The following is a 23,677-nucleotide window of genomic DNA, read 5'->3' on the forward strand; positions in this document are numbered from 1 at the left end:
CCCTGGGAAGACCCAGCCTCCAGTTTAGTGCCACACCTGGTCGTTAAATGTTCCAGGAAGAGAGAGAATTACTACTTGTATTTCTCTGGCTAGGTTTCAACCCATCGTCATATCTCTCAAATCGGTTATGCCTCAGAAATCTGGGAAACAGGGAAGGCAATCATTATCCCCATTTGATGGGGAAACTGAGGCCCAGGAAACGGCAGTGAGCTGCCATGGTGTAGCAGTGAGTTGGTAAAGGACAAGTGACTAGAGCTCTTCCTGGAGTTCTTCCTGGAACTTCAAGCCAGTGTGCGGAGGGGTGGGGCAGAGGCAAGGGACACCGGGTGGCTCGGACTAGTGGACTTTGGCCGCTTGGCAATAAGGAAGACAAACAGGAATAACTTCATGCTGCTAAGGCTGGACCCTGGCCAGGAAACTGTGTCTGGGGAGAAACAGGTGGGCACTTCTCCCTCCTCAGAGGCCCAGAGAGCAGGCCCACTCCCTGGGGGCTTTGTCTCCCCACTCCCCCCCCCACCACACTCAGAAGTCAGTGGCAGCCTTCACAGTTAGACAGGCCTGATTCAAGTCTCAGCTCTGCCACTGATACATGTTGTGTGATCTTTGAGAAGCCCTTTACCTTTCTGGTCTCAATTTTCTCATCTGTAAAACAGGGTGATAATCTTTAACTCTCACCACTGTCCCCAGGATAAAAAGAGAGAATCTTCATCTATGTATCTGAAAGCAGAAACATTTAAAAGGTCTGGTTCCCAACCTGGTTTCAGAAGACCCCAGATGGGCTGGGTATCACTGTCACTACCTGACACTGACTGATCAGGAAGCCACAGGCATATACACACGTCAGATTTAAAATCAGCTTTGTAGTGACTACATGTGCTCTCCAAGGCAGTCCCTGGGAGGTGACCTTTGTCATCATAAAGTTGTTGGTGGAGTGGGGACGAGGCGGTGGTGATGAGGGGGACTTTTTTTCTTCCTTCAGTCCTTTCCCTCCTAACAAAAGCAAGACACGAATAAATAAGTGCTCATTGTAAGACTCCAACAGTACAGCCACAAAGCAAAACCCTCCCCTTCGCTCCCATCCAGCCCACACCGCTCTTGGTTGTCACTTTGGTGGTGTTGCGTGCTGTTAGGAACAGCTTGTCCACAAACCTCATTAAATGCATGCTTATCTTTGCACTCTTTGGAGTGGAGGGTAAAGACCTAGACATGGAATTGCTGGGTCACAAATACAAGTGGCTGACCATTTACAATATGGGCGAGTCCTGCCCAATTGCCCGACTAAATGTCCTCATAGACATTGACATTCGAATGTCAGTCCTGCAGGGCACAAGCCCCGATGGCTTGAGGAACTGTCCCCACTTGCCTTCTACCTTACAAGCTTTTCTTCCCACGCTGCACCTGCCCTGCCTTGGCCTTCAGACAGGAGATGACCGGGAAGCATGTCTGCCAGAGGTTACCAGACCTGCCTGCTTGCCTGGTTCTGGTTCCAGATGGCTCCACTCCCTCCTTTGGTGTCAATATGCTCCATTAACACTCCATAGATTCTGTGTGTACTCACCCTGGTGCCTGACACACAGGCACAGGCACACAGTAGGCACTGGCACAGGTGTGCAGAAAGGCACACACTCAGTAGGCAACTGGTGTGCCAGGCTCTGACTGAGTACCCAGATACCATCAAGCCAGACCCTGCCCAGGGCACTGACCATGAGGTGGAGGGTGTACACCATGGACAGATGTTGTCCAGATGCCATGTAAGGTGCCTCCCAGAGTCCTGCTGTGGGGACCAAGAGAGCCCAGGAAGGTGGGCACAGCACAGCCACACTGAAGAACACGGGCACGGAGACCTGGGTGGGAATATGGGCTCCCACTTACTCCACCACTTCTGACTGGGGCTCGTGGCCAAGTCCACTTCTGGATGCTGAGGAAGGAAGAAGGGAGGGCACGGTCAGTCCTGGCACACTCAGAAGCTCAGTAACCAATAGCCAGGGTTAGAAACGCTCCTGCTGTCTGCTCCTCCTACACCTACACTTTGTAAAGATGCTCTAGAGAGTTTCAAAGTATTTTCTTATCTCATTTGATCTCACCACGATCTTAGGGGACAGGAATTATCATCCCTGATTTTCCAGTGAGGGAACAGAGGTCCCCTACCCCCTCAGGCAGAGAGGTAAGACACCTTGCTCTCTGGCCAGGGCAAGGTGGGAAAGCTATTTGCTTGTGGTCACACAGCAGGTCAAGGAGAGATCCTAGTCTCCCAGGTGGTGTGTGGGCTGCTAGGCAGTACTCTTTCACCAACCACTGCTGCCTCTCCCCATCCTCTAGACAGAAGTGGGTTCCCAGCCTTCACCCTGGGGTCTTTCTGTCCAGGTGCCCACCAGGTCACGATAACCACAGCTAATACCCTTCACACTCCCTAGCCGGGACGATCACAGCTCCTCTGAACCTCAGTTTCCATCTGTAAAATGGGCATCACTGGAGTGGGGGTGGGCTAGGAGTGTGTGTTTGGGGGGGTGGCTGGGTGCCAGCCAGGATCCCAGGCAGGCACAGGAGGGTGGGGCCAGCGCTGTGACTCAACTGGGCGGGCCAGGAAGGGCTGCCCAGCCGGTCTGACCAGCCTGGGCTGCAAACGAGCCGCCAGGGCCCTCCCGGGGCCAGGCCGCCCGGGGGGTGACGGGAAGGGAGGCTGGCCGGGTGCCGGCGAGCCCGGGCTCGGGGCGGGAAGTAGGCGCGGCGCGGCTGCGAGGCGCGCGGCGGCCGCCGACCAGGATGGAAGCGTGGACCTCAGGCCGCCGGCAGCCCCTGGAGCCGCACTGACCGGCCGCGGAGACCCTGCGCGAGAGCCGAGATGTGTCTGCGCCTTGGTGAGCCTCGGGGGGGCCTCCCCGGGCGGCCCGAACCCACCCAACTCCTCCAGCAGGGGCGGAGCACTGTGGTGCGAGCCCGGAACTTCGGGGTCCAGGCTGCCTTTTCTGCAGGTCACTTTCCGCCTGGGCTTCAGTTTCCCCAGCAGTGAGATGGAGGGAAGACCGCTCCTGGCATCTTCTCAGTGCGGCGTGGCACCTCCGCCCCTGTCCCCTACTTTGCTTTCTTGCGGAGGTGGGACCCCCGGGCGGGAGAAGAGACACTGGAGCGAGCAGCCCTCACCTCGCCCGGAAGGGAGAGCAGAGGAGGGCTCCAGGCCCCGGAGAGTTCTGAGCCAGACCGCCTGACTTACGCTTCCTCAAACCCTGAAAAGGGTCCCCACTTCCATACCCTCCTCCACTCCCCCAACCAGGAGGGGAAGGAAGGACCATTGACAAACAGGATCCAGACAAAGGAACGGGACGAATGAGTCTCCTCTCATCGCTCCCTGGGCACAGTGAGGCTGCTCTCGGGCATCAGACAGACCCGGAGAGACCCCACCCCACTCTCTAGCCAAAAGAACTGGTGAGCCTGTTTCCCCATCTGTAAAATGGGGACGGTAGCGCTCTCACCCGCTACCTTGAGGATGAAGTAAGCGCTAAGAATAAAGGGCTTACTACGGTGCCAACCACAATGCAAAGTGCTCCAAGAATGGTGGCTTAGAAATCAAGAAGCCAGGGACTGCCCTCAGACTCTCTGCAGCGCTCTAGGCACAGGCCCGAGCTGGCAGTTCCTCCAGTTTGACCAAAGTCTTGATCCGGGGTTGCTACTGCTGTTCATGAGCCCAGCTCTGAGCCAGGTCGGGGGTCCGATGGGGTGCGGTGGGTCAGGCCCCTGGGATGAAGCGCCTGTGCCCCTTCCTGTTTGGCTAGCAGTTACCCTTCACCATGCCATGCCAGTTCCACATGCCTGTAGAGCCTATCATCTGCCCTCTGATTGGTTCTTCCACATCTGCTCCTGTTCCAGGGTCCTGCAAGCTCCTGGCTCTCAGACAGCTAAACCAAACCCCATTTTATATACGAAAAGGTTGGACAAGTAAGTTCGTGAGATTTCCACCATGTGCTTACACCGTAGAAAGTTCGCAAACTTACTTGTCCAACCTCCTAGTGGCAATCTGGGCCTCAGAAGGCGGAGGGTCTGGTACACGATCACAGAGAGTGTCTGTGACTGGGTGGCCCCATCCCTTCCTGATTCCTGGCGGCTGCCTCTTGGTATGGGGCCCCCAAGTACATTCAATCTCGTGATTTCATTTTTTTTCCAGCTGCAAAGCTCCCATATATGAAATATGATCCACAGATGGGGAGACTGAGGTCTAGAAAGGGACTCAGTCAGGTCCCACCAGAAGTAGCTAAAGGAAGAAGGGGTTGTTTCGTTCTGGGGACCTGGCCAGTCTTCCAGTGTCACAGAGCTGGCTAGAGTGAAGGGGCCAGCAGAGCCAGGGGACCAGCAGGATGTGTCCCCAGGACCCAGGGGGGAAATTCCAGACAGCAAATCTGGAACTGCCCAAGCAAAAGGGTTCCCTGTTCTTGGGGGTGTGCAGATAGGAACTGGGTGGGCACTTGGCCACTCGGAATTTGCACAAGTCCCTGATATGCGTTTGATCCTAGCTCCACCTGGACCCCCACTTGCCTGGTCCCTGCCCAGTACCCCTGCACCAAGAGCTTGTTTTTTCCAGCACCTCCAGAGTATGTCCCACTTTCCCATCCATCTCCTCATGGGGAAGGAGGTTTCCCCAACTGTGAGACAAGGATTAATTATACTTCCCATTTTACAGATGGGTAAATGGAGACCCAGAGGCTTGAGCTTGCCCTGAGTCACCCACCTCTAGGCAGTTCAGTTCAGCAGTTGTGAGCTGAGTATCTACTGTGTGCCAGCCCCTATCCACCACACTAAATCCCAAGCAGGACCTGATCCCTACCCAGTGACCTAGGGGCTCCTTGAAGCTTGGACAGTGACTATCAAGCTCACTGTGGTACCTTAGGGCCTGGCACAGAACAGGCACTGAGTGAACATTTGTGTAATGAACACAGGAATAAATAAATCAGTGAATGGGAGCTGAGTAGAAGGATCATGAGTCTAAAACTAAAGACCTGGGTTCCAATCCTAGCTCTGCCACTCATGACCTTGAGCACCGATAAGGACTGCCGCCCTTTATAAAGTACCACCTTTGTACTTTTCCAACTTAAATTTCCAAGAACTCTCATGACGGCGTTGTGAACCCCTTTTCTGGATGAGGAAACTGAGGCTCAGAGAAGACAAGTTAATGGTCTCAAGTTATGCAGAAATATTTAGAACCCAGTGTTCCCCACTGAATGAAAACCACACAATGAAAACCAGGACTTCCGTTTTCTCCTCTGCGCAGCAGAATGAGCCCCCCTTCCCCACCCTCCATGGCCCTGACCTGACACGGCTGTCCCCCACAGGTGGCCTGAGTGTGGGTGACTTCCGGAAGGTGCTGATGAAGACGGGGCTGGTGCTGGTAGTGCTGGGCCATGTAAGCTTCATCGCAGCTGCTCTCCTCCATGGCACCGTGCTGCGCTACGTGACTGCCCCACACGATGCTGTGGCTTTGCAGTACTGCGTGGTCAATATCCTCTCCGTCGCTTCCGCCATCGTGGTATGACAAGGCTGGGAGGATGGCTAACGAGGGCTGGAGGTGGCTTGAAAGGTCTTCCATGAGTCTCCACCCAGAGACTGGGGTGGGCACGCAGAGAACACTAACCCCTGCTCTGCCACTTACCAACTGCACAAGCCACTCAACCTCTCTTTGCCTCAGTTTCCTCGTCTGTAAAATGGGGATTGTAACAGTGTCCACCTCCGAGGGTCCTGATGAGTACTGAATGAGATCATCCACATAAAATGCTTGACACAGTGTCTGATACAGGGTTAGTGCTCACTGCTGTGAGCTAGGATGATTATTACAATAGGGAAATAGTCAAGGCACCATTGGACAGAAGGAAGGAGCATTAGCTCAGCTTGGGGGGGTTCGGGAAGGTTCACGGAGGTGGAGGCCCCTGAGCTAGGTAACGATGGATAAGTAGCAGTTCAACGATACACTGCAATGACCATATACCCCAGGTATTCGGCATGCTGGGGCCAAAAGGTAGTAGAGGAAGCTGGGATAGCATTCCAAGTACAGAGAATGGCAGATGCAAAGGTGTGGAGGTGGGAATGGCTAAGATCTGCTCTGGAGACACTGAGAAAACCAATTTGGCAGGAGCTTAGCATTAGGCCTGGTCTGTAGTAAGTGCTCAATAAATGGTAGCTATGGTTATGACTGAATGTCAGTACCTGTTTGATGACTACATGAATGGAAAGGCCTGGTATTCTGAAGTTCATAAAGCTCTTTCCTACCTAGTAGCAGAGATGGCCACAGCTTTTGGGCAACATCTGTACATCAGTGTCTGAGTTACGTCCTGGCCACGTCCTGGCTAAGGGACTTATCTTTCTAAGCCTGTTTCCTCCCCTGCAAAACAGAAACTCAGCCTGCTGGCTCCAAAGCTTAGGAGGATCAGCAAGGAGGAGAGCCTTCGTCAGTGGAATAGGGCAGGGCTGCACAGATGTGTGCAGTGTCCGTTGGAGTTACTATTACTGTTTTTTGTTCCTCTCACCAGCCTGATGAGAAGGCAGGGAAGGCAGTGAGCTCAGGGTTAGGCGGGCCACCGGGGTTGGGCTCTGGGCTGGAACACTTCTGCTTTGCCCTCGTTTCCTCGGTTAATCCTCACTGTTCCAAGCAACGTGAGGCCATTATTATCCCTACTTTACAGAGGGGGGAAACTGAAACTCAGGGACTCACCCAGCCTCCCGCTGATACAAAGAAGCCAAGCTGAATTTGAAATGATTTGTGTCTAACACCAAATTCGGAGACCTTTCCATGAGCTCATCCTGCAGAAGGGGGCTTAGCCCAGAGAGCTTGAGGCACTTACTTGTGGCTGCACAGTTAATTAAAGACATTGCTGGGCTCCTGTCACACCACCTGCTTCCCAAGCGTGGTACAGTGAGGGAGCTCAGGGAAGAAGCTTGGCTGAATCAAGCCCAAAAGATCCAGGGGGCAGCTGGTGGGTTAGACACTGGCCTCGGGACTGAGGTTCGTTAGGGAGGCCTGTAGGAAAAACAACCCAAGCAGGTGAAGGGGAGCAGGAAGGGTGTTCCTGAGAGGGTGCTGCGTGGGCATCATGAGCGGCTGTGTGTGGGTGTCCATATCCAGGGCAACGAGCAAAGAGACTGGCCAGGGTGGGGTTGATAGCTGATGGGACTGGGGCCAGGTCACTGAGAGCCTGGGATAATTTACTCCTAAGATTTTGAATTCTACTCCATAACATGTCCTGATTTGCCAGTTGGGTTACTTTGTTTCTTTCAAAAGCTCTTCCACTCCAGAGAGAAAAGTCATGTATACCATGGGACTTGCCCTTGCCGTGCTGGGACACACAGGTCCTTGTTTGAGATACATAGCTGTGGGCAGTGGGGAGGCATGGGAGGTTGTAGACAGGAAGTGATTGTGTTTTAGAAACATGAGGAGGCAGTGCCTCCGTGCAGATGGAGGTAATGAGACCAAGGCTAAGCTGGGGCTCAGCACCGGGATTGGAAGGCTCCAATTGGCACTGGTGGAGTCCTTATCCGAGGGTGGTCCTGACCCTCCTGCCCACTCTCCACCAGCAGGGGGGTCAGGGCTGACTTGAGCCTCCCCACAGGTGATCACCTCGGGCATTGCAGCCATCGTGTTGTCACGCTACCTCCCCAGCATCCCCCTGGTATGTGGTACCTCTTGGGATGGGGCCTAAGGGTAGGAAGGGCCTGGCCTGCTTGGAGGGGGTGAGGCTGACCCATGGGGGCCAGAGCTGCCCATGGGGTCTGAGCCTGACCAGTGGCCTCTCCTATCCAGCGCTGGGCAGTGTTTAGCTCGAGTGTGGCCTGTGCCCTTCTCTCTCTGACCTGTGCTCTTGGCCTCCTGGCCTCAATCGCCGTGACCTTTGCCACCCAGGGCCGGGCACTGCTGGCCGCCTGCACTTTTGAGAGCCCTGAACTACTGGCGCTGGCGCCCGACTGTCCCTTCGACCCCACACGCATTTACGTGAGTGCTTAGGCCTGGATGGGGTGGGGGTCACCCAGGTGCTCATCAGAGGTGGGAAGGGTTCTTGGAGTCCCGCCCCCAGCCCCAGATCGCTGTATCTTCCCTGTGCACCTGCAGAGCTCCAGCCTGTGCCTCTGGGGCATCTCTCTTGTGTTCTGCGTGGCAGAGAGTGTGTTTGCTGTGCGGTGCGCCCAACTCGCCCACCAGCTGCTGGAACTGAGGCCCTGGTGGGGGAAAAGCAGCCACCACATGGTAAGGCCTACCACCCCCTCCACAGCCCTGATTCTCGATATTTCCTGGGATTCCCTGCCGGGCAGCCCCCATCCTCTCTAACTGAGAACTGGGACAATAGTTTTCTCCTCGTGACCAAAGGCAGAGGGTTGGAAGCTCAGAAAGGTCAGATCTCCTAGCTAAAATCACATAGCTGACAGCAAGCTCACCCAAGGCCCAGGATTTGAGAGAGAGGGAGGGCGAGGTGTAGTGATGCCCCTTTGCCCCACAGATCCTCCCAACCCTCTCCTCCTCCCATTCCCTGGGTGTCCTGGACGAAGAGACCCAGACACAGAGACCCCGCAGCCTGGCAGCTTCTTGTGTCTCCACAGATGCAGGAGAGCCCAGAGCCCGTGGAGGACCATGACCTGATGAGCTGCCCCAGCTCCGGGCCCCTGACTCTCTGACAGCTGATGCCTCACCTGGGCCCCATGGCCTCTGGGGTCCTGCAACCAAGTCTGCACTGTGACCAGCCAGGATTCCTGGAGCCAGCCCACGAGGGCTCAATGGCCTCTCGGGGACCCGGGTGGGGCTTTCAAACCCCTCCCCCGGCCACGGAGCCCACTGCACTGAAACAAGACTTTATTCTGAAGTTATTAAAAAGAACAGAGATGCTCCACGGGGATGCATGCAATAGGGGAGAGGGCTCATCCAGGGGGGCCTGTGCTGCTTCCCACACAGGATACTGTGGGTGAGGCTCTGGGTGTTGTCTTCCCATCTGTCTGTGGGCCTGTGTGTGTGTGTGTGTGTGTGTGTGTGTGGGTGGGTGGGCGGGGTGTGTCTGAGGGAGACAAAATACACAGAGGGGTCTGTGGGTCTGTATTCATCCAAATGCTGAAAGGCAGGTGGGGGGGTTCATGAGACCCACAGCTGAGGGGCTGGAATCGGCAGATTTCCTTTTGCATCATGATCTCCAGGCCAACAAGAGCTAGAACAAGAAGGGTTGAGGCCCTCCTGCAAGGAAGGGTGGCTCAAAGAAGCTTTTCCCTTAACCCCCATACCCTCCATCTCTGGAATCCTTCTCTCCCCTCCAAATAAAAAGACAGGCTCCTCACCTGGGCGTGGTTCTCCCCCTCCACCCAGGCTGAGATCTAAAAGGGCAGGGATAGGGGTGGGGGGAGGTGGGGTAGGGGCGTGGCCGGTGATTGGGGGAGGGAAGTCTGGCCTCATGGCCTTGTGTGGTAGGGGGAATGATTGAAATTCTTATATCTAGGTAAGGGAGGACTGACTCCAAGCCAGCGCCTGTCTCCCTATCATTGCCAAAAGGAGATATTGCCTGTTAGATTTGGGGGTGCTAACCGCTTGCTTGGGCCCTGGAGGGACTGCAGGGTTCCCTTCTCCATAGCCCCCTCCCAGAGCGCAGACCCTGGAGGGGAGGCCCAGCCTGGATAGACACAAAGGAGAGGAAGCTGAGAGCCGGGAGAGGGCCATGGAAGGCGGGGAGGAGGGGGAACCTGGCTTCTCGCGCTCAGAACTGGGAGGCGCTGCTGGGGTCGCACTGCAGCAGACGCACGATGGACGGGTCGCTTTTGGCCCCGCGGATGAACTCCTCCAGGGACAGCTTGCCTGCGGGGCGAGGGGAGCAGTGATGGGGGAGGGCGGCGGCGGAGCGAGGGGAGGTAGAGCAGGGCGGCAGGAGGGGAAGGGGATGGTGCCCTCCCCGCTCCCTGCGCTGCCCTCACCGTCGTTGTTTGTATCCATTTGGCGGAAGATCTTCTCAGTCCTCTTTTCCGGGGTCGACTCGTCCTCCGGCATCTTCATCACGGAAGAAACCATCTTGTAAATGGCCTAGGGAGCGGGAGAGGAAGGCAGGGAGTGAGAGGAGTTGCCTGAACCTCGTCTCACGCCCAGCGTTCAAAAATGACCCCAGGTACGCCGACAATTGTCGCTTCCGCCAGGATGCGGTAAAGAGGGAGTCACGGGGGCGCAGGGAACCGGGGCTTTCTGGAAGGAGCGTCTGCGAAGGCTTCCCGGAAGAGGGGGCTGTCGGAGTGGGCTCGGATCAAGTTCCCTTAGAGCGCTCGGTAGGAAAGGAATTGCGGGCAGAGTGACCTGCGTGTACAAAGACCCCGCAGTAGGAAGCTCTGAGTGGACGCCGAGAATGTGGGGGTGGCTGAGTGCAGAAGGTGAGGAGAGATGTTGGACAACTGGGCCAAAGGTTCCGGGGTTAAGTACGGGGTTAGCGCTGCTTGTCAGAAACTTCGGAGCTCCGGACGGCCAGAGCTCGGCGGCCGGCCAGGGGCGCAGGACTGGGGGTGGCACTGGGTTGTGGTGAGGCTGCGGCCGGCAGGGGGCGCACGGCCGACCTGAGGGATGCTGGCCCGACACTGCTGGGTCCAGAGGGAGCGGGGATCGTTATGCAAATAAACGCAAATGAGCATCTACCGGGGGCGGGGACAGCTTGGGCTCTGCTGGGCCCAGTGCTGCAGTCGCCACGTGCAGGAGCTCCCGAGGCGAAGCGAAGAGGTTTTCCACAGGGCTTGGCCTGTGGGATCGGCTGAGTCCTGGAGCTCAAGGACCATACCGGCTGCCTCAATCTTCCAGCTTTTTGCTATCGAAACGTCCTCCAAAATGCCTCCCTCCTCCGATACCATAAATTCCCTGTTTCAGATCCAACTTCAGCCTCCACACTGGTCTCTTCCTACCTCGTTTCCTTGGGTCTGCCCCCCACGCTGCCTCTGAAAGCTCTATTCCAAACACAGATCTCCACCACCACGTCCTCAGCCCAGTGGGCCGCCCCCTCTTTCCAGTCACACACAGGCCTCCCTCCAGGCCCGCCATGCACTCAGCTCCTTCTGGATGCTTCCCTACGCTCCTTCTGCTGCCTCCCACTCCTCCTTGGGGCTCTGCTTACATGGCGCTTTCTCAGGGAGGCCTTCCCTGATCCGTGCTGGGTCAGGGCCCATATGCTGGCCCACAGCTTCCTGGGCTTTTCCTCTCTGGAATTAAGTATGACTTTGTAGGATTGTTCCCAGTAACCCAGCATACAGATAAGGACCATAGACATCTCGCTAGTGTCCATATCCCCAGAATTTAGCACAGTGCCTGGCATCTAGCAGGAACTTCCCTTTTGAAAGCCATTGGCACCACCCTCTGCCCTCTGTACCAAGTCCAAACCGGTCAGCCCTTGGCATTCGAGGCACTTCACATTCTGGTGCCTGCTGATCTCTCCACCATCCGGCCTCCCCGATGGATGATTTGGCCATAACCAAACACCCCCACACCTTTCAGGTTTCCCAGCACTCATGGCGTCTGCCTGGAACAATTATACTTCCTACTATTTATCAGGCACCTACTATGTGCCAAGTACTTTACATGCATTATTTATAAACCTCACAACAGCCCTGAGAAGCAGGTATCATGATCCCCATTTTCCAGATAAGAAATAGAGACTCAGAAAAGGAATTAGTGGCAGAGACCAGATTAGAACCCATTGCCTCTTAGGTGCTTGTTGGGGTGGTAATGATCAACAGGGGCTTTGAAGTAAGGTGGACCTGGAGTGGCATCCCGGTTCCATTAATCATTTGCTGTGTAGCCTTGGACAAGTACTTAACCTCTGTGAGCCTCAGTTTTCTCATCTGTGAAATGGGGGTAATCACTTCTCCCTCATGAGGATTGTCTAGAGCAGGGGTGTCCAAACTGTGGCCCATGGGCCAACTGCGGCCCGCAATCCATTTTTAATTGGCCCACAGCAAATTCCAAAAATATATTTAGTTTACTTAAATAAACCAGGTGAGGCAATACGTACTTCACCTCGAGTGAGTGGCCCAGCTGTTTGTGTATTTTACCGCATATGGCCCTTGGTGAAAAACGTTAAAAAAAGTTTGGACACCCCTGGTCTAGAGGATTAAATGAGACGATGTGTGTAGAACAGTGACTGGCTAGAGTAAGAGGTCAGTAAACAGCAGCTCATATAATAATCATTACTCATCTACCACATCCTCAGGTCTTCCCTGACCTCCAGTCCCCTGAACTCCCAGATGTCACATTTACACCCCTGTCACTCGGCTGGTCAGTATGGCGTACACACTTGTCTCTCCCACCAGAGTGGAAGCCCCAAGTGGCTGAGATACAGTCTCTCCCCTTCCAGTGTGCTCACCACCTGACGACAGTTCTCGATTGTGAGAAGGACTGAGCGAGCAACTTAGAGCATGAACGCTCCCCTCGTGACAACCCTACTCCTTAGCCTCCTAATTAATTGTCTAGAATTGCTGCTCATTGTTTCACTGGAGCCAATTTGTAGTTAATCAGGCACTGGGGTTTGCAGAACTCTGTCTGCACTGGCCGTCTGGGGCTCACTGATGGGCTCTGGTGAAGGAAACCAGGGTCCAGACAGCAGAGGTTCCTGAGGATGTCCAAGGAATGGGACTGGCTTGGCACCTCCAGCAGGAGTGAAATTTACCAGTATAACCAGGACCCTTAGAACTCCCCCAATCTATCAACTAGAGATTTTATTCCTGGCCCACGGGAGTCACTGACAAACATTAAGGCTTTCCCTTACTGATAAGCGTAGGGAGGGCACCACATCCTAAGGGAGCCCATTCTAGTCTAGCTGGAGGAAGCAGACCCAGACCCTTAGCAAGAGAGAGGCCAAAGGCAAGAGTCCATCTCTGTGGGGTTGTTGTAAATATGCACTGAGCTCTGGGTATAAGCATTTCACTCAGCACTAGACTCTTTGAGAGCCCTAAATTAATTAGTTGGAAAGTGGCTGGGTATCCAGATGGAATGTGGACAGTGGAGCCAGGTGGCCTACTCAGGCTGTGTGGCCTCAAGCAAATGTCTTTACCTCTCTGAGCATCTGTTTCCTCTTGAGTAAATGAGGATCGATAAAACATACTGGCCTGTACTCTGCAGAAATGTCAAATCTTGAAAGACAAAGAAAGGCTGAGAAACTGTTATAGACTAAAGGGGACTAAAGAGACATGAAAACAAAATGCATTGCATGATCCTAGATCAGGACAAAAAAGAACATTATGAAGACAATTGACAAAATTGGACTATGATCTGTAAGTTAGATAATAGCATTGTTTTTATGTTAAATGTCCTGACTTTGACAATCATATTATGGGTTATGTAACAGAATGTCCCTGTTAAGAAATATATCCAGATGTATTCAGGGGTAAAGGGTTCTGTTCAGAAAAACAAAACATTACAAACACGCACTCACACACATAATGATAAAGCAAATGTGGTCAGATGTTAATTGGTGAATCTGGGTAAAGGGTATATGAGAGTTTACTTAACTTTTCTTTAAATTGGAAATTATTTCCTAATAAAGAGGTTGTAAGAATAGCACCTGTCACTACCTACCCACAAGGGCTGTCGAGAGGATAAAAAGGGATGGTGGGTGCAAGCTGCTGGGCCCTGTGCCTGGCACTCTGAGGGGCCCAGGAGCCCACCTGAACAATCTCGAGCATCTCCTCACGGCTGATGTAGCCATTGCCGTCCAGGTCATACATGCTGAAGGCCCACATGAGCTTCTGCTCCAGGCGGCCACGCGAGGTCACACTCAGTGCAATGATGAACTCCCGGAAGTCGATGGTGCCATCGCTGTTGGTGTCGAAGGTGCGGAAGACGTGTTCAGCGAACTTGGAGGCGTCACCGTAGGGGAAGAAGTTGGCGTAGATCTTCTTGAACTCATCCACATTGAGGATGCCGGTGGGGCAGTCCTTGAGGAAGCCCTTGTACCACTCCTGCAGCTCCAGCTCTGAGAACTCTGTATTCTCCCGGAGGTCCTGCAGCATCTCCGGCCGCAGCTTGCTGTTCTGCTTGCCCATGGCCACTGAGCCAAGTCCCACCTATGTCCCCAAGGGGGTCAAGGAATGGAGAGGAGAGATCAGGCCCTCCTGGTCCCTTGACACCACTCCAGGAGGGCCCCCAGACACCAGCCACCCCAAGGTCACACAGCCTGCACCCAGGCATCTTGCCTTTGTGATGTACTTCATACCATTTTCCGAGACCTTACACTTCCCCAGGGAACAGGTCTGGAGACAGAGGAGGAGAAGAGGGTTCACATTTACTGAAGCCCTTCTCGGGACAGCCACTGAGCCTTCACAGGTGTATACCCTTTCACCATCACAAAGTGAAGCCTGGGGATTCGCCCCATTTTACAGAAGAGAAGGCAGGATCAAGGAATTGAGGTGACCTGGTTCAGGTCATACAGCCACGGAATGGCAGGGCTGACTTCCAGAGTTGTCCGGGGAGGTGCAGAAAGGCCTCGTCCTCCTCCTTCCTACCCACTGCCCCCTCATTGTCTCCCATGTGCCTGCTCACCACAAAATACACCTGCAGCCCAGACACTGGCCTGTTCACCCACACACTTGTGCCTGGCATGGGGGGGCATAAGGTGTTAGCCTGGGCTCCCGAACCAGACCACCTGGGTTTAAATCCAGCTCTGCCCTTACCAGCTATGTGACCTTGGGCAAGTTCTTTAAACTCTCTCTGCCTCATCTGTAAAGTGGGAGTAATAGTACCTACCTCGCTGTTGTGAGGATTAAATTAATTAATACCTGGGAAGCATTTGGAACAATTCCTGCACATATACATACTACACAAGTGTTAAATATGACACTTACATGTACCAGATGCTATAAAACTCATGCACAACACACATGAATACATACACATGCGACACAACTCACCAAATCCACACACTGCGTCCCGTGCCACACACATACCAGCCCACACCCCTCCATGGGTCACCTCCACACACAACAACATTCCCTCTGTTCCACATCTCACATGTACTGACACTCGGTACCACGCAGGCACAACTCCCATACCCTGTGCATCAAGACACACCAGCCCACGATCCCACATGTCTCAAACATGCCACCACAAACCAACTCCCATGCTGACACCTCACATGGCCAGCTGCACATGGGACCATCGGGCACCCTTGCCATCTTTCTGTTCCCAGGGGTGCCGTCAGGTCCCAGGAAAGGAAGTTTTGGCACTTCTCAGACTTGCAAGGGACCCCTTTTCCAGAGAGACTCATAGGCAGCCAACCCTCCCCCAACACTTACCTTTCATCTAGTCCAGAAAGGTCCCCTCAGTGTAGGAGCTTAGAGTGAGGAGGGCCGAGGGGATGGCAAAGGAGAGGAGACAGCCCGGCAGTTCTGGGCAGGGATGTGAGAGTGTGGGCAGGTGAATCTCCCCCCAACTTGGGACTGTGAGATGATGAGGGGGATTCCTTTTGTGTGCATTTGCACAAAGCTCTGTGCACATGTGGATGAGCGTGTGTGTGAATGCATGTGCTCATGCATGCCTGTGTGTCCCTGGGTTCTGCACTGCATTTATCTCCCCATGTGTTTCCACATCTGTGTGTGTGCATGTCTGTCACCTGCCTGTGACTAGGTATGCACCTATGGCGGTGTGAGGGGGATTTGGCTGTGTGGCCATTTGGGGGATCTGTATGTGTCCTCAGCAGTGTGTCACATGCGTGTATCTGTAAATTGGTCACCCTCCTTTCTAAATCAGCCTCTTCTGCCCCCGGATGAGGACACATTGAACAAGTGTGTGGGAGGAGACTGAGGAAATACCTGGGGCTGGGGCGGCGGACAGTGTCCCTTAATCCTCTCCTGAAGGTCCAAGCAACTGGGTCATCGGGGCGAGGGCAGAGAGATGCGTTGAGCAAGAGAGGTCTTAGAATGCTCTCTCTTCCCTGCCACCCAGAGTTGCCCCTCCCAGTTGGAAGACTTGCAAACGAGGGTGGTAAAACATTCTGTTGTCTCGCAAAGACCCCCGTTCCCAAAATGGGAGGGACCCACAGCGCGACCTGAGAAACCTGCCCCGGGGACCCTCTCTGAAGCTCTCTCCCCATCTTTTCGCCCTGAGCCCCCCCGCCTCAATCCTTTCAGCACTCGGAGAGCACCGGGCGTGTGGCCCCTCCTGGAGGGGGCGCTCCGAGGCGGCAGTAACGAGACTCCTCCCGGCTGGTCACTCAGCGGTCAGGACCCTGGAGAGCTCCGCGCGATTACCCTGGGGAGCCCCCACTCGTAGCACCCGGAGGGAGGGTTCCCGGGAGACGAGGGAGCGGCGCGGTTGGGGAGCCCTGGACGTGGCTCCCTCCCTCGGGGATGCCCCCTCCCCGCATTCCCCAGCCCCGGCCAAAGCGGCCCCCACTCACCCAGCGACGTGGAGCCACCGACTGCGCAGGGAAGGCGGCGCTGCTGCGGCAGAGACGGCCTGCAGGGCGGGCGCGCGGCGGGGAGAGGCACTGCGAGGGAGACGCCCCGCGGCGTTCGCCCGGAGTCCCTCCCTGGGGGGGGTCCCCGTTCCTCCCTCCCTCCTCAGCCCTGGGGGCGGCGGGAGCGGTGGCCTAGGCTCCGCCCCCGCCCTTTTCCAGGAGAGGGGAAGGGACGCCTTCACTTCCCGGCCCCCCTCACGAGGAAGCACATGCCGGGGGAGGAGGCCCGAGGTCCCCATAACCTCAGCATGTCGCTTAGGTAGTTTGAATGGGGTGGCGGGGGGGTCAGTGCCCAGACACCTCTTTCTTAAGCTGGGACTACCCCCGGACGCTCCGCCACCTTCCTCCCCTACCCATACCTGCGTGCGGAGCCGCGCGTTGCCCGGAGAGTGGAATCCGGATCCTGGCGGTTCAAGTGTGCCCTCCCTACCCCCCCCCCCCGCGCCTCAACTACGGAACTGAGCTGGGGGCTCTTCTGGGAGGGGGCAGCGCTCACTCCTCCAGGCACGCCCCCTACCCCACCTCCACCTTGGAGAGCCCACCCTCCATCTCTGGCCCGCCACTCCGGATCTCATTCCCGGGACCCTCAGAATGAATCCCACTTCCCAACATTGATCTAAACTGCTCCTCCCACTGCCCCCCCAAGCAAGAAAACCCCTCCCTCCCTCCCCAGCCCTCTGCCAGTGAGGGCTGGGGAGCGTCTATCTCCAGCTGGGGGGGTTCTGAGGTGCGTAGGGCCCCGCTTGCAGACTGGACAGCCCCTTTCTAGAGTTACCACTCCCATCAGCTCCTCCGGCCAGAATGGGGTTTGCATTCCCAGTCCCCCAGCTTCAGCAACAATCTCCACATCCTGGGCTCAAATTTTGTCCTTTCTCTAGGAGGTGGTCCTTATTGTCCCCACTTCACAGATGAGGAAACAGGTTCAGAGGTGTTAAATAATTGTTTTCCATTGTTTCACAGCTAGTGAATGGAAGGCTTGGATCTGAATCCATGTGCCCTCATCCATTCATTTCACACATATTTGTCAAGCACTAGTTCTGTGCCCAGCAAGGTCTTAGCAGGGGGGTTAAAGGTGTGGACAGTGAACAAGTCAGTTCTACAATGTAATAGATAAGTGTTTGGAAAAAAGTTGAGATCCATGTACAGAGGCTGGGATGGTGGCAGTGCTTAGAATCATGCCAAGGACTTTCCATTTTATTCCAGGTGAGATGGGAAGCTCTCGGGGCTTTGAGCAGAGTGAGTCTGACATCCAGGTCACGCTTACTAGAGCATTCTGTCAAGAACAGACTTTGAGGAGTGGGGGCCAAGGTGGGAGCAGGGGGACAACTCAGGGTGAGAGATGACCAAGGTGGCAGACAGGGGTCTGGTTTCCGGAGCTATTATACTTTGAAGGTCAGCTGACAGCATTTGTCTTCTGACTGGACAGCTCCTCCCAAATCATGGCAGCCACCTTCAGGTTCCCAGACCAAGCCTTAGTCCCTCTGCTTGAGGGCAAATGGAAAGGGGAGGTCTCAACTGGAGGAGTTGGGCAGCCAGGCTGTGAGGGACTGGGAAGGCAGCTGGGCCCTCCAGAGCCAGTTCCTCTATGTACCTTGGCTCTGCGGTTGGGACCGCCAGGTGGAGAGACCTAGACATTTGTGGGTGTTTCCCAGCTGCTTCCTGCATGAGGACCTGGGGGTGGGGAGAGAATTGCTGCTCAGCCCTCCCCCCAGGCCTCCTGAATGACAAGCTCTCTCCACGCTCCCCACCTGGCCTGGAGGGTCTGCTGTGCTTGAGGCAGAGAGAGGGGGCCTCCTGCCCCTCCTCCTTCCTCTCCCACCTGTCTGAAGCTGAATCTTCCCAGCCTGCTCTGACTCCTACTCTCCATCTTTGTGGGTCTCAATTTACCCTCACGGGGGCTGCTGAGCCACTCTCTCTGCTTCCTCCCACTTCCCTGACCCAGCTTCACCTCCTCTAGGCTGACTCCTTGGCGCAGGAGCCTACTTCTCTTAGCCCCACTGTTTTTCTCTGTGTGGGTGACTGACGCGTTGCCTTCAGGACCCCCAGTCTGCATGCTGTCTCTCCAATAAATGGGGCTTCTGAAGGTGGGACCATGTCTTCTCATCACCCTGGGTACTCCACCTCCCTTTGACTTTCCTTCCACCTCGAATGAGTAGGATGGATCTGGAAGTAGAGTTTGGGCCCTGGTAGGCTTGGCTGTTTACTTCCCATCAGCCACATCTCCCCTCCCAGGGGCCAAAGAAGCAATGGGAGGCCCCCCTGAGCAAAAGGAGAAGGCTGGGAGTTCCCCACATTGCACGCCAAGGCCCTTGGCCCAAGACCTCATGTATTGAGATATAGCCCAGAGAAGGGGGCAGAGAGGTGGCTGTCAGGAGGCCTGGGTCCCTCACTTCTAGATACCTTGGAGTAAGTCTCTTCGTCTTTCTGACCAGAAAGGTTAGACAGATGACCTTGGTGCCTTGACATCCCCCCAGATCAGAGTACTGATATGACAGGCCTCGTTTACTGCCTCACTGGCCCCCTCAAACCTGAAATTCTAGACATGAGCAGACATAAGATGAGGCCCCAGTGGCCCTGGAACCCTGTTGATTTGCTTTCTATGAAGGCCCTTTGCAGAGTAGTGTGGAGGTGTCCTTGCTGATGATACTCAGCCCCCTTCCACCTCAGACTGAGGCCTCTAGGAGAGAGAAGAGATACATCTTAGGGTAAATGTAAAGGGTGGTTGTTGAAGGAACTGAGCAGTGGGCAGGGTCTGTGGGAGAGGGAAGAGACGGCAAGTCCCAAGGAAGGGGATGTCCGTAACATGTGAAAAGTGACGTGAGGGATGGCTACCCCCCTCTAGCACTAAAGAGGGACAGACCAGCTCCCAGCATGTCAGAGAGAGAAGCAAGTGGGGGATGAGTGGAGAGGGGAGCATATAGCTCTTGAGTACCTACTGTGTGCAGAGTGCTCTGCATGTGTCATCTCACTTGGTCTGCACTAAACCCGAGGAGTCAATAATGCTTCTTCCATTTTACAGATGTGGAGACTTAGGCTTCAGAGTCACCAGCCTAAGGTAATACAGAAAGAAAGTGACAGTGTCAGGCTTTGAACCCAGTTCTGTCTGACTCAGAAGCCCAGGCCCCTCCCTAGAAGCCTCTCAATAAGGTAAATGGAGGTAGCCCCTCCCCACCTCCCTGAGAGGCCCAGCCCCCACCCTCCCTCTTTGGTCCCAAATGGTTTGGAAAATCCTGATGGGAGCAGATGGTGGGGACAGATGGAGGGAAAAGCATCTCGAGGCTGAATTATACAAACAAACATTGATAAAGTGATTAAAACCTCAAGACACCCCTTTCCAAAGGGCCCTGCCTACCCTAACCTGGAGCACAGAGATGGGAGCCTGGGGGTCTCCTGGTGCCCAGCATCTTAGCCCGAACAATCCCAGCTTCTGCCCGCCCCCCCCCACCGCCGGGGACCACCCCCAGACCAGAGCCCAAGGTGGCAGAGCTGCCAGGAGCACAGCCTAGGCCTGGCTGTTCCCAAAGAAGCTGGGCCAGGAGGAACAGAACGGCGATGGGGGCTGGGAAAGTCCTGGGAGCTGGAACTGCAGACCTGAAGTCAGCAGTTAAGAGGTGGTTTGTGGTGGGGATGGGTCCCTTACTCTATAGATGATGCTCAGAGAGCTGCCATGCCTGTCCAGGTCACACAGTAGCCTTGCAGCTCTCACCAAGGGGTGCGAACCCTGACCCACCACCCACCCCCACCGTGGAGAGGGGCAAGGCCCTGGAAGCTTCAATTGCTTCCTTCCACTGTAAAATGGAAAGGATAATAATACTGCCCCACCCCAACAAGGGTCATTGTGAGGATTAAGTGAGAGAAAACCTGTAAAGTGTGGGCACTGGGCCTGCACACAGTCTCTGCCCAATTAATGTGGGTTCCAAGCAGCTAACAGAGAAACCCTTGTGTTGGAGGATCGGGAAGGCTAACGCTGGTTAGAGATGGTCCCTCTACAAAGCAGAAACTTGGACTTGAAGATGCTGGTTGCAGAGCCCTAGTGGCTGCCGGGCTCTGCGGCAGAGGGATGGCTACAATGTCCCCAAGAAGAGCACTGATCCCCAAGAAGGTAGCTGATCTCTCTGCCAAGCCCAGAACCTGAGATCCCACAGGAGAAAGAAAGGGGCTGCATCTTTGCTGGTCCCTTGATATGAAAGTACAGACTTCATAGGGTTATGGACCCAAGTTAAGATCCTGAGGTGACCCCTTCCCAGTTTGGGAATGTTAGCCAAAACAGCCCCTCCGATCCCGTGGCTCCTTTTCAGTAAACCCCACATTTCCAGCTGCTCCCTGGACTTGTTCCCAGAAGCCCCCAAACACCTTGGACTCAAGCTGGACAATATCCAAGTCACCGCCTTCCACCCCAGGCTGTCCTGCCCTCCATCCACCAAACAAGCCTGAGGCTCCACCCCGTCAGGGACCCCTCAATCCTCCTTACCCCCACACCTGCTTCCTTCCCAAGTCAGCCCTTTTTACCGGAGTGTGTCTCTCAGGCCTGCCCTCTCCTTTCCCTGCCACCTCCCCTGCCCCACTGATGACCCTGTATTAGACATCTGACCCTCTCACAGCTCTCCCTGCCTACAGTTTCTTTAAATAGAGTCCCCTTCCTTCATGCTTAATAACCTTCCATGGCTCCCCACTGCCTACCAGAAAAGCGAACAGTCGAGGTTCCCTATGCCCCAACCCTCACTTCCTACCTCAGCTCTTACCCTTCACCTTCCTTTAAACTCCCCACCAGTCCAGCCCTTCCTCTACCAGATGGCCAGGATCTCCCCTATACTGAAAGAAGGGATCTGGAGTCAAGGCTGGGGAACAGGGGCTCCCTGACCCCCATATCCCTGTATGTGGGTTTAAGCTGGAGAGGATCATGTCCTAGCCAACCCTTGCCTGCACAATAGTCCCTCTTCCCTCTGCTGGTGAAAGCAACTCTTAGCTGGAAGGACCTCAGGCTTCTTCCAGAGAAGGACAGTGACTTGCCTGAGGTCACCCAGCTAGACCCACCCTCTTGCCCCCTCCCCAAATCAGAGGTGTCCCCTTCACAGCTCTTCTGACAGATAAGCATTTGGATCTTTCTTTCTTTTTTTTTTAATTTATTGGGGTGACATTTGTTAGTGAAATTACATAATTTCAGGTGTACAATTCTGTGTTACATCATCTATAAATCCCATTGTGTGTTCACCACCCAGAGTCAGTTCTCCTGGATCTTTCTTTCACATTTCCATTGCTGAGAAGTTAGCTCCTGCTGCTTCTCCTGGTCTGTCTCTGACTGTTTGAAAATTGTCTCTGGGTTCACAGCAAATGGAATAGTCACTCGTGGAAGTGGAATGCGGGCAGCAGCCTGAGTGCTCGCTTGTAACTTTATACACAATTCTATCTGGATGGATTACAGCCTGCATGCAGGGCATTTGAGACTTGAGTCAAAATCTAAAGAGACAAGACTTTACAAAAGTTCTTCCGACACTGGGATCTGCCTCCCAGAAGCCCTCTGGCAGCTTGGTTCCGCCTGGGGGTGTGCCCAGGCTGAAAGCAGCACACAGTGCCCATGTCCTCAGGGTGAGTCTCCTGCCAGCCCAGGAAAGGGATTGGAGTCCCCGTCATCTCTGTGTGGCTCTGTGAGGGACTGACGAGTGCGGGGCTGGGTCCAGAAGAAGGGGAGACCCCAGAGCTGACCCACCACTGACGACTATGTCCTCCTGAAGCTTCAGGTCTTCCGTGAAATGCCTCCTTCCCAGGGCAGCTGCGAGGAGCCCTGTAAGACACCGTAGAGGGTACTATGCATGAATGAGTCTGCTCTGTGACACTTCAGAGCTCAGGGAGACACTCATACACCCCTGAAGGCAGGTGCCCTCAGAGGGAGGAAAGGTAATACCCCAGCTCGAGGCTTCTGCTGACACCTGCTATTATCCCCATTTTACAGAGGGGGAGCAGGCACAGAGAGACCAAGTTCCCTGCCTGAGACTTGTGGGGTTACAGCCACATCCAATATGGGACCCAGCTCTGTTTCCCGAAATCTTTCCAGTGGGCTAGGATGACTTGGAGAAGTGAGGGCTTCCCAGAGGATTCAAAGGGACCCAGAGTCCCAGACCCAAGCCAGGGGCCTCGTGCTCCTGATCTGCCTCCCTTCTGGGAAGACTGGGTCAGCTTCTCATTTCTGGCACCTTAGGTTCTCCCCAAGGCTGGGGAGGATTGCCTCTGTTGCCATGGTAACAGAGAACCGAGGAGCCTCCTGAATCAGTGCAGGAATACTGCACGGGTACCTCCAAATACACGCGTGCCCGGGGAATCCCTGGATGGGCAGCCATGGTACACGCATGCAGACACATGCACATCACACATACCTTTGCACACGTGTGTGCGCCCGTGCCCCCCAAACACACATGCACATCCTTGCACATGCAGGCACGCGGAGGCACGTGCACAATGTGCCCGCTAACCAAGAAGTAGGTCAAGACATCATCCTGCCTGACATGAGCCACTCCCACAGCCACCCTGCGCCCAGGTGCAGGAAGGTCTTGGGGAAATGAGGGACTTCCGCTTTAGACAACAGTACCCATGCTACATGTATACCTAGATACTTACTATGTGTCTGGTACTTACTGTGTTTCCCTTTTCACACATACCGTCTGCTGTACTCCCCACAATACCTAAGATAGGAGCCCAGGGAGGAAGCAAGCTCAGAGAGATGTCTGAGGTCACACAGTAGTCACAGGCCACGGCAGATTTGAACTCAGGACTCTTAGGTTCCTGGCCTCCCCACCAGAGCCCTTGGCACCAGACCCAGGAGCACTCACCTGGGACCCACAAACACAGAGGGGGAGGCTTGGCAGCAGGTGGGCCCATAGCTGAGGCTTCCCAGCTAGAATACTGGGGTTCCTGGTCCTGCGTCTCTGGGTCATCAGATTCCCTCTCTGGCCTCCTGCCATTCCTGAGACTGAGGAATGAAGAGTGGTCCAGAGGACACCAAGGGGCTTTCCTTCCACCTATTTCTTCCCAGTTAGCAGGAAAAGAACTTTGGACAGGAAGAACAAGACCTGCTGGGAATCTCTTACTGCTGAAGCCGCCCAGGTTCACTTGTGAGCGCCTGCCCTTCCTGCAAAAGCACGAATCCAGCTGCCAGGGTCCTGGTTCCCCAACCCCACGGGCCTCTCAGGCAGACCCTGGGGAAGCAAAGGGGCCTGAAGCCAGAGGCTAGGCCAGTGGTGTCACCCTGAGCAGGG

At 55.0% G+C, this 23,677-nt stretch overlaps 2 protein-coding genes across 6 annotated transcripts; one reads left to right on the forward strand and one right to left on the reverse strand.

Annotated features, from left to right (window-relative positions):
- Positions 1–2,693: 2,693 nt before the first annotated feature.
- On the forward strand, positions 2,694–9,292 carry TMEM54 (transmembrane protein 54). The gene is made up of 6 exons (XM_081057871.1): positions 2,694–2,858; positions 5,322–5,515; positions 7,590–7,649; positions 7,781–7,969; positions 8,087–8,221; positions 8,572–9,292. The coding sequence occupies exons 1-6, from the start codon at positions 2,843–2,845 to the stop codon at positions 8,644–8,646; spliced, it is 669 nt and encodes a 222-aa protein (XP_080913997.1). The 5' UTR covers positions 2,694–2,842; the 3' UTR covers positions 8,647–9,292.
- On the reverse strand, positions 8,805–16,857 carry HPCA (hippocalcin). Of its 5 annotated transcripts, XM_081057868.1 has the most exons (6): positions 16,787–16,857; positions 16,368–16,457; positions 15,781–15,835; positions 13,639–14,037; positions 9,922–10,027; positions 8,805–9,805 (listed from the first exon to the last, which is right to left on the reverse strand). In XM_081057868.1, exons 4-6 carry the CDS (start codon positions 14,014–14,016, stop codon positions 9,708–9,710), a joined length of 582 nt encoding a protein of 193 aa, XP_080913994.1. In that variant the 5' UTR covers positions 14,017–14,037; positions 15,781–15,835; positions 16,368–16,457; positions 16,787–16,857; the 3' UTR covers positions 8,805–9,707. The 5 variants fall into 5 exon arrangements, with proteins under 5 accessions (XP_080913994.1, XP_080913996.1, XP_080913992.1 ...); XM_081057870.1 differs by lacking the exon at positions 15,781–15,835 and having other exon boundaries at positions 16,787–16,831; XM_081057866.1 differs by lacking the exon at positions 16,787–16,857 and having other exon boundaries at positions 16,368–16,696.
- Between the last annotated feature and the right edge of the window lie 6,820 nt (positions 16,858–23,677).

This window comes from Rhinolophus hipposideros (genome assembly GCF_964194185.1).
Source record: "Rhinolophus hipposideros genome assembly, chromosome: 8".
In the NCBI taxonomy this organism is placed as follows: domain Eukaryota; kingdom Metazoa; phylum Chordata; class Mammalia; order Chiroptera; family Rhinolophidae; genus Rhinolophus; species Rhinolophus hipposideros.